This window comes from Lynx rufus, unplaced genomic scaffold (assembly GCF_022079265.1).
Source record: "Lynx rufus isolate CCGP_SWC_20201006 ecotype Redwood Valley unplaced genomic scaffold, mLynRuf1.p SCAF_6, whole genome shotgun sequence".
In the NCBI taxonomy this organism is placed as follows: Eukaryota; Metazoa; Chordata; class Mammalia; order Carnivora; family Felidae; genus Lynx; species Lynx rufus.
The window spans coordinates 17,769,165-17,781,978 of record NW_025814878.1 but is presented as its reverse complement, the minus strand read 5'-3'; the positions used below and the strand labels follow the sequence as shown (position 1 = coordinate 17,781,978).

General features: G+C 42.4%; 1 protein-coding gene across 1 annotated transcript in view; it reads left to right on the top strand.

Annotated features, from left to right (window-relative positions):
• The first annotated feature begins 3,822 nt into the window (after positions 1-3,822).
• ADGRG6 (adhesion G protein-coupled receptor G6) overlaps positions 3,823-12,814 on the top strand; it is a 142,582-nt gene continuing 133,590 nt past the window's right edge. The window contains exons 1-2 of the mRNA XM_047102840.1: positions 3,823-4,174; positions 11,863-11,963. Coding sequence (XP_046958796.1) covers positions 4,173-4,174; positions 11,863-11,963 — 103 coding nt within the window. The 5' untranslated portion in view covers positions 3,823-4,172. The remainder of the gene's footprint in view (positions 4,175-11,862; positions 11,964-12,814) is intronic.

Sequence of the window (12,814 nt, the reverse complement as noted above, 5' to 3'; positions counted from 1 at the left end):
TTAGACAAGAGTACTATCCAGTTCAGGAAAGGTAAGGATCTCACTGTTATCAAGGGCAACAAGTAGAATCCACTTTGAGTACATTGTCAAGAGGGCTGATACTGGCCCCTGTTTTGATAGCAAAGGGTGAATCCCATGTGTAGTGAGGAGTCAGGCACTGAATGGTTAAAATAGCCATGGTTGCGGAAACTGAATAAGGAAAAGCTGAGTGGAGAGAGATGATAGCTGTCTTCAGATATTTGAAAGGCTTTTTGTGGAAGATAGAATGTCCTTGTTCTGAATGGAAGCTGATGGCATGAATGTTTGATTCAATCAACAGAAAGAGGAAGTTTCTCATAGCGAAGTGTTCATCAATGCTAAGGATTCAAACAGATGTTCAATATTCATTTTGTCTGGAATGTTGTCAGAGGATTCCTGTGTGCAAAGGAATGTGGTCCTGGCACTTTCAGTTTTAGGATGATATATGAGGCAGGCAGAGGCAACCGATATTACCAAATTCCAGGAAATACGCGGGGTGCTCTGTATTGTTAGCTCACTGAATCTGCCTGGTGACCCCATGAGTTAAACATTGTAAGTATTATTACAAATCAGGTTTATAGTTTACATAGTAAACTACCAGACTTCATAGTGCTGATAAATTACAGGAACAAGTTTTGAACCCAGGTTGTTTCATTAAAAGATCATGTACTTTCCTCTTCACACTCTATTTCCCTAACATGCTCTTTTAAAGAAAAAGAACAAATCCTTAGTTTGAGGACAGAATTACCAAAATACACAGATTTGACTAATGTACTGATTAATGACAGGCACTGTCTCCAGAAATATTTTACCTATGATTCATGTAAACATATAGAAATAACAAAAGATACATTTATGAACGTTGTGACATATAATAGCACACGTAAATACACATGGCTTTTAGACATTAGGTACATTTGTTTCAGTTACTATGATGGTTAATTTTTTTTAAGTTTATTAATTTATTTTTAGGGGGGGGGGCGAGAGAGCGTGAGCCAGGAAAGGGCAGAGAAAGAGGGAGAGAGATATAATCCCACTTGAACTCACAAACCATGAGATCATGACCTGAGCCGAAATCAAGAGTTGGCTACTTAACTGACTGAGCCACCCAGGCACCCCTATGATGGTTAATTTTATATGTCCACTTGACTGGGCCATAGAATCCGGATATTTGGTCAAATGTTACTCTGGATGTTTCTGTGAAAATGTCTTTTAGATGAGGTTAACAGATCAGTAGACATTGAGTAAAGCACATTCCTTGCCATAATATAGGTGGGCCTAATCCAATTAGTTTGCAGCAGACTAACCTCCTGCAAACAAGAAGGCACTCTGCCAGCACACTGCCTTTGGACTTGGATGGCAACTCTTCCCGTGAGTGTCCAGTATGCTGGCCTACCCTGAAGATTTTGGACTTGTACCTCCATAATCATGTGGGCCAATTCTTTAAACCTCTCTTTATATGTGTATATATACATACACGGTTTGTTCTGTTTGTCTAAATCACCCTAATACAGTTATGTCTATTTCCTTGTCTGCCCTTGTGTTTCCAGCTTTAAAATTCTGAGTGGAACAACCAGATGTATGAGTTTGGGAGCAGCTCACGCCTCATCGAGCCTTCAGATGAGACCACAACCTTAGCCAGTCTTGGGAGACGCAGAGGGCAAAGCTGCCCTCAGTTTCCTAAATCTGGGGACTGTGAAATAGTAAATGTCACTGCTCAAAAGAAAATTCTATGAGTAGAACGTAAATGTCCTTGGGACATTCTGGCGTTAATAGAGACCGATTTGAATTGTGCAGTCCTCACATCTCTGGGTCTCATTTCCCTTTCTGTCACAAGGGAGTGCTGGACAGAGGAACTTCGGTTTTCCTTAAGTGCTAAATTCAACGTCTCTATTAATTATACTGTTTATTCATCAAAATAAACATTGATAAAAGTCATAAGAAGAACACACCCTGGATTTTCAGGCCTCTGCATTTGGTGGCAGCATTCCAGCTTCCTTTCTGCCAGGAGCTGTCTGTGCTCAAGTCCCGCTCTGCTGCTTCTTCCTCTTTTTTTTTTTTTTTTTCCACCCCAACAGTTTTCTATCACCAGCCAATCAATGTTATATAAATTTTTTGGCACCTTTTTGTGTGGCCTGTGCATGTATACGTGTGCATGCTCACAGTTCAAGTCGGGCTGAACTCTGGATATGTATGTTGCCCTATCACCGAGAAGATTTGCCTCCAGCATTTCACAGATTAACTCCCGCAGTTCACAAGGGGAAGGGAGCTACTTTCCAAGTGTGAGTCCTTTTTTTCCCCTCTTCTCATCTCCAATGTGTCCGGATCTTTTTGCCAGTCGGCTACTTTGTAGGAGCACTGGAATCCAGGCAGTGGACTTTCCCCAGTGAGCAACCAGATTTGCTTTGCAAATCGATTCTGCTGAATGAAATGTCATGGGAACACGTTCCCAGCCCCCCTGTTAATATCTCTTCAATTTTCCTATCTCTAAGTCCCAGAGGAGCAGTTCTGGTAGGTGGGTCTCAGCCAAAACTGTGCACCAGTCTGCCACTCGTTCTAAGTTTTGCTTTCTCGGGATCTCTATGCACCCACTTTCAGCCCCCCGAGTCTGTTCCTGCCTCCTATCACACAGTACCCACTCCCCTTTCAAATACTTCTTTCCAGAAGGGATGTGAACAGTTCAAATTAAGGGCAATGGCAAAGAGTTTAAGTATTATCACTCTGTGGGTTATGGAGAGGCATTTAATGAAGACTAAATTCTAAGCCCAAAGCATGAATCTCTGTTTGTGGCACTGAAGGCGGCAGCAGATCAGGGGCAGAAGGCGGTGGGTGTATTTGTCGTGGGTGCGGTGGTGGCCACTGCAACTGCCGCCTTCTCGGCCTCTTCCTAAGTCCGGTCTTCATCCTCCCTGGAGAAGGGTGTGGTGGGAGAGCATCCCCTTTCCCCGCAGAGACCAGGGGATGCGGCGCCGGTATGGGGCGGCCGAGGTCGTTCGGAAGACAGACGGACTCCCCCTTCACTCCGATTATTAGAAAGAAAAAGAACAGAAGAACGAAGAAAGAAAGACTAGAGGAGAGAGGTGAAAGAAAGGAAAGGCAGAGACCAGGGAAGAAAAGGACAGAGAAGAACAAGGAAAGGGGAGAGAAGGAAGCCGGCGGCCCCAGAGCTTGGCGCAGGGACCCGCTGGGCTGGGGACACGGAATCCCAGCAGGCGGGCAGATGCCCACATCGCCGCCGCCGGCATTCCGAGCTTCTCTTTTTTTTTTTTTTTTTTTTTTTTTTTTTTTGCGCAGAGTCTCCCGAATTCAGGGCTCGAGGCTTTCTGCTGACCTCGGGTCTGCCCCGTCCCCTCCCCCGCCTGGGAGCAGAGCCCGGCCCGGCGCCAATCGCCCACCCCGGCCCGGCCCCCGCAACGTGCGCCAGGCTGCCAGTCGGGGGAGCGCCTCTCCCGCCCCGCAGCCGGACTTCTCCCTCTCTGCCCCGGGGCAGGCGATCCTGGGTGGGGCGGCCGCGCTTTGGGGACGGCCCCCGCCGCGGAGCGTCGAGACTGGGGCCGCCCCAGGGCCGCGCGGGGCCCGGCCAGACGCCGCGCGCCGCCTGGGCAGCCGCACCTGAGCCCCCCGCCCCCCACAGCTCGGGCCGAGCGGACTGGCGCGGGGAGCAGCCCGGGCCCGCGGGCGGGGGTGGGGGGGGTGGAGGACGAGAGCCCCGGCGCGGTGACCACGTGCCGCCTCCCGCGGGCGGGGGCGAGGACCTGCCGGGTCGGACCCCTCCACCCGCGCGCGGCCCAGATCAGCCCGCGCACCCAGCACCGGCTCAGGGGCAGCCCCGCCTGCCCTCACCTTCTCGCCCTAACTTTTCTTAAACTTGTCTGGAAGGAGGAACCTGCCGCCCTGTCCGCCCCCTAGCCGCCGCGATCCGCACTTGAACTCCGCAGCGCCGGCCTTCCACCTTGCGCCGCCCCGGGCGCGGGCGTGGAGTGGCTGCCGGGAAACCCCGATGAACTCTCCAGAAAGTGCGTGAAGGAGGGTCGGGCAGCCGCGCGCGGCTCGGCGGGGGGCGCGCGGGGTCTCCATCGGGGAGCTCGCAGCAGCAGAGCCGGGGAAGGACTGTGGACCATGACCGTGCGGCCCCTGCGGACCTTAATGCCAACATGTAAGTCTCACCTTTCAGCTGAGAATTCCGTCACACCTTTACCTGTATCTACCTCCTCCCCCCCACCCCCCCACCTCAACTAAATGATTTTGCAAGGACTTCAACTGCATTGACAGAATAAACCGGTTTGTCTTCAGTTTGACCCCCGAGGCACCGAGGAGCGAGCAGGTATTGCCAAGGCGGAGCTGTGACTTGCGTGTGCGGCTTCCTTTTTTTTTTTTTTCCAGCGAGAGGTAAACCTCACATTTGGGCGGTGTAAAGCGTAATAAAAAAGGGCAGGGCTTCAAGAATGGGGAAAACGTGTTTTCGAGTCAAATTAAACAAGGAGTAACCGGCATCGCTCCTCCATCCAGGGGCCTTGCCCTGCCAAGAAAGAGCGCTCCTGGATCAACACCTGGGGGCTTGGAAGGTACTGGTTATACCGGGAAAATGTTGACTTTACACATTGTCACCCTTGACTGTAGAAGTTATTCTTGGATCTTTGGGTTATTTGAATGGTTTTAAAAAAAAAAAAAGCGCGCAGAAAAGTTTCTTGGTTGTCTTGTGTAGATTAAAAAGTAATGAAGGACTATGTCATTTTACGGGATGGGATGTGGGAGGCTTCTTGTCTGGAATTAGAAGCGGGGGACACAGGGTTATGAAGGGTCAGAGAAACCTAAAAGGTTTTAATTTTACGGAATTACCATCGAAGTTCTGAGGTTTCTCCAAGCGACCCCGCGAAAGGGCCGCTGAGCGCAGCCTGGGCCTTCCAGAATGGAAAAAAAGGAAGATAGTTCTAAAAAGGCCCTGTTTTTGTGTCTTACTGAGAAGCTGCCTTTTCTTGTAATATGTAATTTTCCCTCTGATGTTTTATTTAATCTTGGGCAGATACGCTGACATTTTACTCCCTTCCACTAACATCCAAGAGTTTCTAGAAGTTGATATTCATCCTCCCTCCTCCAGCTACCGGATCCTGATGTGTTTCCATCATAATTTCCTCTTTCAGCTTAATACCTGGGTAGAGACTTGCGCCTCAGGCCCTGTCTTTCCCTTCCTTGCAACTTCTACCCAGCATTTTTAAAACAGGAAGTGTAGTACCCACAAGCCTAGCCCTCTGCCCCTGTGTTCCTGGTGGTTAGCAGTAGAATTAGAAAAGAACTACTTATTTTTATGAAAAGTGCGTGTGCAGTAAATCCACACCTGTGAATTTTAGGGTTTCGTTTATGCCAGTGGATTCAGCGAGGTACAACCTGAAATAATTTATTTTGAGATGCAGCCAACAGGCTCACAGGAGACTTGTTCTCATATACAGGCGACACATTTTGAATGAATGTGAATTTGTGTGAAACTTCAGTTTTTCCTAAAAATATAGGAAGGCTTTTAACAGCAGATATTTGTCTAGCTTCCTTCAGCTTTCCTAGGTAATTTAGATCTTATGGGAAATGAAATAAACGTATGAATACCAATTTTTTAAATATAACATGAAACTGATCCACAGGTATTGTAAAAATTTCTTCATGAAATTAAGTTATTTACTCCATTTGAATTCCACATGTTTAGAAACTCTTATGTCATAGAGCGTCAAGATATGAACATTTAATCACATAAAATATAGTTTAATACCCTGATTTGAGTTTCTTTATGGAGCTATTCTGTCTGAAAGTTTTTCCATGTCTTGCCAGATCAAAATGGTTTCTTTTTTCCATTTTGCTGTTTATAATTCATATGGAATGGTTTAAGATGATCTGATTCTTTTTAGGTATTAGTATGTTAGAATATATGGAAATAATACCAACCTTTCCAAAGTAAACATTCTTACTATCTTGTTGAAAAATGCTAAAATGGGGAACACAAACGATATTATCTTTTAAATTTTTATTTTAATGGGTTCAAGCACACAAACTAAGGTATTTTCTGCCTACTCTGTGGGGGGAGAATGTTAATATATTCTTACATTCAAGTTATGAAGTTATAGATTTCATAAATATATTTGGAGTTGTACTGACTACATATTTTTCATATCCTAAGAAATTTAGTAGATTTAGCAAGACTTGTGTTAACTGATCTCAGGCTGCATGAAACTCCTGTTCCATTTATGGCTTATATAAATTACATGACACTGTGCTTTTCCAATGTGAATGGTGAATGAGGCTATTGTCTCTTGGCTTATGGGAAATATTAGAAGCTTGTAGTTTTACTGCCTAACTGGACACGTCACTCTGATTTCTGGAAATAATGATTTGAAAGAGAATCAGTTTATACATTAAAAATAAACTGACAACTACTTCCTTAAACTTGACCATTTTTCTAACTGCCCATCTCTTCCAGAGTTTATATTTCTGATGGGATGATTAAAAGTTTCTAGAGACTATTTAGACTTTAGACTAAATAGAATAAGGCTTTGTTCAATGTGTGTGGCATGCTTGGGCAAAAACCCATATCTTTCCATTTCATTTCTGGTGGGATAGCATTATTGCATTATCTATATTGGATGGCATTAAGATACATACTTAGTGACTGGGGTGACAGCATGTAAAGGACATTTCAGTGGTAACTAAAACACCAATAAAACTTGAGCCTGGTTACCTGAGTATCATCTCACTTTCCTTTACAAGCATCACTCAGGATGCAATTATTTGGAATGCCTAGGGCATTCAAGATTACTGTATTTAAAATATTTATAGTGAATATGACAAAAGCTTAGCATATTTAGTATAGCATTTGTAAAAAGAAACCACAAATTAGGAAGAAAAATATTCCTATTGTGATTGACAACTACAAAAACAATTTGAACATGCCAGTCCAAATAAAGGAAACCCAAATGAGATGCTACTTCTACCAAACTGGCGATGACTAAGGCACTCATACTGATGGGAGTGTCATGAGATAAACATGGATACACTTCAGTGTAAATGTGTGTGAGTGTGTTTACATTTATTTGGAAGTAATTTTAAACTGGGATGCCTGGGTGGCTCAGTGGGTTAAGCTTACAGCTCTTGATTTCCACTCAGGTCGTGGTCTCACGGTTCTTGAGTTCGAGCCCAGCATCAGGCTCTCTGCTGACAGCGTGCAGCCTGCTTGGGATTCTCTCTGTCTCGCTCTTGCTCTGCCCCTCCCCCACTCAGGCATGTGCATTTTCTCCCTCTTTCCCTCTCTCTCTCGAAGTAAATAAATCAACATTTTAAAAAAATAAAGCATTTTAAACCTTCATAAAAGTTGCAAGAATAATACGAAGAGCGCATGTATATTCTTTAATGTGGAATCACTTAGTGTAAATGTTTATCCCATTTGTTTTATTGTCCATCCTCTCCTCTTCCCTCCACCCTCCCCTCTCTGTACATGCACCACAATATTTTGCCTGAATCATCTGAAAGTAAGTTATATATGCCAGGGCTTCAGGGTTTACTTTTTTAATTGAACATTTTATTGAGATAGTTGTCGATTTACAGGCAGCTGGATGAAATGGTAGAGATCCTATGTACCTTTTACCCAGTTTCTCCCAGTGGTAACATTTTGCAAAACTGTAATACAGTATCACAACCAGGAGATTGATACGCTATCCTTTTTTTCAGATAGTCCTAGTTTTACATGGAGTGTATGTGTGTTTCTCAGGGTTGCCTTTTAATTTCACCCGGGGTACAAGCCATGGTGCAGTGGATGCTTCTGCTCACATAAGAGTCAAGATTTGTGCAGATTTGAAGAATAAACCTTTCTACCTTTTTGAAATGGGGGGGTGAGCCAAACTTAATAAAAGAACTTGAGTGATAGAATAGCACTTTTTCTTTTTGTTCATTGCTTGAAATCAGGAACATGATCTTTAACCAAAAGGAGAAATACAATTCTGCTTAGACTTGAATGAACCAAATTCTGTTCTTTTCATTCTAGAAGAATTAAGGTACTCTCTTTGCCACTCCTCATGGTCCTTTGTGAAAAGATTTGACATAGAAATACGGTTGGGATCTGAGGAATAATCTGTAATTCTGACTATTGCTAGTAATAATAGAATTAGTGCCGTGTCAATTCCTCCACTGATTTTAAATTTTCTTCATCAATTTCTCCTTAAGTTGGACTTTTAAGGAGTGAAGAGGTGGAAGACGTTCGGTTTTCTAGACTACAGATTATTTCAGTGATGCGTTTGGATTGAGTCACGTTCATGAGGGGTCATTCTGACATTAACAACAATTCAATAACAGGGTTAGGTTCTAAAGTTCCTGAAATAGGACTCAAACATATTGTATGTTGTAGCCTGTGCTGATTGAAAAGTGGAGCAAGTTTGCAGTGGAGGTGTCTTGGTTCTCAGGGACAGGTGAATTGGAAGCCAGGTGGCATCGGGATGTGTTAGCTCTCCCACCACTGATTATGTGATCTTGGGCAAGTTGTTTTGTATTGTACTTTCTTTTTTCTTGCCTGTGAAATGATAGGTTTCATTGCTTGGATTTACATTTCATGCTTAGATGGTTTTCAGGTGACAGAAGTCTATGTAGGACTCTACTTAAAAATGTTCTTGGTCTCTTCAACAGAACTTTGAGGCTACGACTCAAGTAATACAAGATTGTATTATATTTTTTTGTAGCTCCTATTTAGAACCTTAGTAACCCTGATCTGGATTTTCCGTTCTTGTGAGAAAGTTATTTAAATCTCAGGGATGTGTCTTTGCTAAGCGATCCCCTGAGAAGACACATAGTGCTTTCCTTCCTCTGTTCTATTCTTAATTTGTTTGTTTCTGTTCTTCAGTAAACAGTCAAGTGGATGAAAGTTGACCAGTCATGAGGTTTAACTTTGGTTACGAGTGCTTGCCTTGTGCTGGGTTCCTTTTCAATATGAAGTGATGGAGTCTTGGGAACCAGAATGCATGAAGCCCTTGGTCATTATTTGCAGCTATTGTCTGAAAGGATACAGCTTCAGGATTGACTATGGAATCCCTAAATAAGAACCTGTTATAGCAAAAGAAAGTTGCGTTACGAAATAATACTCAGTGTTGCCAAGCTAACAAAGATGATTCCTTAAGGATTTTTTTTAAGTTTATATATTTATTTTGAGAGAGAGAGCATGAGAGAGGCAGGGGAAGAAAGAGAGGGAGAGAGAACTCCAAGCAGGCTTTGTACTCTGAGTTTAGAGCCCAAGTTAGAGCGGAGCTTGAACTCACGAACTGTGAGTTCATGACCAGAGCCGGAATCAAGAGTTGTATGCTTAACCGAATGAGCCACCCAGGAAACCCTCCTTGAGGATTTTTTAGAGAGCACATAAATTTGAGAGGAGACCATTCTCCAAGTATTGACGAAGGAAAATTGTCATGTGCCGTAGAGATTAAGAGGCTGGGAGTTCTCTCGAGCTGATATTCTCGAATATAAATGGTAGGGCTGGTAGCCAGGTTTGATTGCTCTGCCCCTTTATGTTTCTGGGCCTCAGTTTCCTCCTCTGTTAGATGTGAAGGTTAGACTTCATCTTTGCTATTCCCAGCTCTAAACTTCTTTGAATATATAATTGTGTGTGTGTGTTTGTTTGTTTGTTTGTTTGTTTTAGAAGCATGCTAATTCATCCATGACCTGAATGGGAAACACCTCATTCATCCAAAATGAATGGACCCATTCTTCCAAATGAGTGAGCCTTTCATGTGATAGAAGTTTATCATCTCCCCTTTTTAAAACACTTACTAAGTGCCATGCAGTAGTGACTCTGTCTTTTGATGGATGACATCCTATACACAGAAGAGAAAATAGTCTCAGCATTTTAAGGACTTGCCTCTAAAGTCACACAATAAATTGAGGCACCAGATTGTAACTCTGTGCTATTCCAAAGCTCACATCTGTTCTTATTATATTATTATGATGTACTGTGGCATATTGCTTCCCATAAGCAGTAACATTGCTTCAAATTTCAAATATTTTGGATGGATGTATTTTAAAACATACCCTCCATACAGAAAACTACTCCTCAGTTCTTAAGCTTTACCTGGTTTAGAATTTCCATTAGGAACCAAGTGATGCTAGAAATTCTAGTTGGGTGAATATGAAAACATGGCATGAATATCAGGTACCGCTCAGAATTTCTGGATTAATGGCAGGCATGAGTAATCCATCTCATTTCTGTTCCCAGGTGATCCAGAAGTAGTCACAAAGTCAATTGATTGGTGTTAGTTTAAAACATCCTATGGTCCATTCTTGTTTAAGGCTTTTCTTTCGATTTTACTGTGGACAGAGTAACCACACTTACATTAGAATGCCCAGGGTAGTAGTAACGATAATAGCTAATATTTGTTGAGCACTTGCTAGGCAAGTGTCAGGCACTGTTCTCAAAAGACATGCTCTGGTTTCATCATCCAGCAGCTCTGTGGATTGGAGTTTCTGTTTTACAGGTGGAAAGTTGGAAGTGCAGGGAGGTCCAGTACATTTCCAAAGGGGTGCATAGTTTACAAGTAGCAAACCCTGGTCTAGCTCACTCTGGCGCCTGTTCGCCCTGCTATGTAGGTGGTCTCTAACAGTAAAGGATGGACTGGAAACATCAAAAGAAATCATTTGATGTCTATTTTTTTCTCCTTTGAGTATTTCCTTCCCTGCGTATCTGGTTTTGTGATTAGTATTACGTATTTTACTCCAGATAAGCAACCTTCAGGTAAAGAAGGTGTTACTGTGATCCTAAAGTATCTGATTAGTTGTTTCTCTTTTTAGAAATAAAGATTCTCAACTGTCACCTGGAACCATGGAAACTCCCTTTAGAGACTTTTAAGATGAGGAGTTTTTGTTTTTGTTATTGTTTTTGTTTTACTGCTACGTAACCATTTTCCTGCTTCATGGCTCTCTTGCTAACCAGTCCTTTTGTGGGCCCTTACGGTGGCTTGCTGCCCCATTCACTGACTTGTCTCTTTTGTTGGAGGTGAGTCAATGAAAGGTTTCATACCACTGTTTTAAGCCAAGATAATATGGATGTTCCTGTCTAAATTATTGGTAGGTGCAATTTTGAGTTTAAAGACGAGACCACTGTAGAGTTAATTGTAGTTTCTATAATACTTGGTGTTTGGTAGCCACTTGAAAACATTGATAGCTATCATGTACAAAGTAGTTATTCTTTTTGGATGTTAATGCTTCATTGCTTAATTTAAAATAATTTTTTTAATGTTTATTTATTTTTGAGAGAGAGAGAGAGAGAGCGCGCGCGCGCCAGCCAGGGAGGGGCAGAGAGAGTGGGAGACACAGAATCTGTAGCAGGCTCCAGGCTCTGAGCTGTCAGCACAGAGCCCGGTGTGGGGCTTGAATTCACGAATCGTGAGATCATAACCTGAGCCAAGTCGGACACCTAAGCAACTAAGCCATCCAGGCTCCCCTTCGTTGCTTAATTTTAAGGGAAAGAAGGCAATTGGGCACCTTATTTTCATTTTAAGTTGTTTCCATTTGTAACACAGCAGATGTCATAAAACGAAAGCATTTCCTTGAAGTCTACATTTTTGGGAGATTATAGGAGAGGTTGATATAAAAATCCTCTGGGGTAAGACGGGCATGTGACTGGTGATGCTGAAAGTTGAAGCTGAAATTGCTTTAGTTTTTGATTAATGAATTTGAATTATCTGAATATTTCCCACCTTCGTTGGGAAACCGCCTATTCTATAACGATTGCTTTTTTCCAGTCTCTGCTGAAAACCTGCGCTTTGACTGTCATTGTCCTACTGCCTTACTGGATGCTAGTGTCCTGATGGTTGCTTTCTTGCATTGCAGGATGATTCGCTCAGATCAAATGTGGAACTGTCGTTGGAAATGGAAGCCAGGTTCTCTTCCGTTCTTCATTGCTCTGTGTCTTGTGCATGTTCCTCTTTCAGGTGAGTAAGACCCTTTCTCTTTCAAACCCTGAATTTAAGAGTGGTCACATTGCTTTTAGTTTCAGTGTGCTACTCATTTATTTGTTATCCTTTTCTGTTTCCATTTCGGTCCTTACAGGCTTTTACTGCCCATGGCCTCTCTGACTTCTGTACGAATAGTATGACTTTGATCATTGTTCTGTTTTCTGATGAGTGTATTTCTTTAATCTTTGCTGCATTTCTTTTAGCTGTATTTATTTGTGTAGCCCATGTTGAATGATGAGATAGCTACATATCTGACATTAAAAATGTGCTAGCTGTTTCTTCAACCATTGAACAAATATACAATATTCAAGTCTTTCTCTTTTCAAGTTTTCATAGAATCATTTATGGAAAGTAAAGACTTTACTGTTTTTATTTATCCTGATTTTCTTACCATGTTGCAGCATGAGATAGGAATTTGAAATTAAGTTTTTAGATCGTGAGGTTTATTTAGCTAGCCTAAAAGGATGTGAAAAAGTTAATTTTAATTACAGTATTTTTGGAATAAAAATATCAAATCTGTGTAATTACAGTTTTTTTCTGAACTTTGAAATAAGGTCCTTTTAGTTATGGTTGCAAGCTACATTTTCTAACGTCAGCTAATTGTATGAATGAGCCAATCAGAACCTGAGGAATGGGAGTGATGTTTAAAAGTTAACTGTTTCTTCATTATCTGGTTTTGTTCCTGAGCAAACTGCATTTCTCTTAGGTCCATTTTCCTTTAGTCTTTTTTTCTTTAATTGCTGTATTCATTCAGTTTACCGTATTTGTTTTTAGAGGAAAATTGTTACTCATATAGTGTTATGTATTACATGTGCTTAATCAAGGTT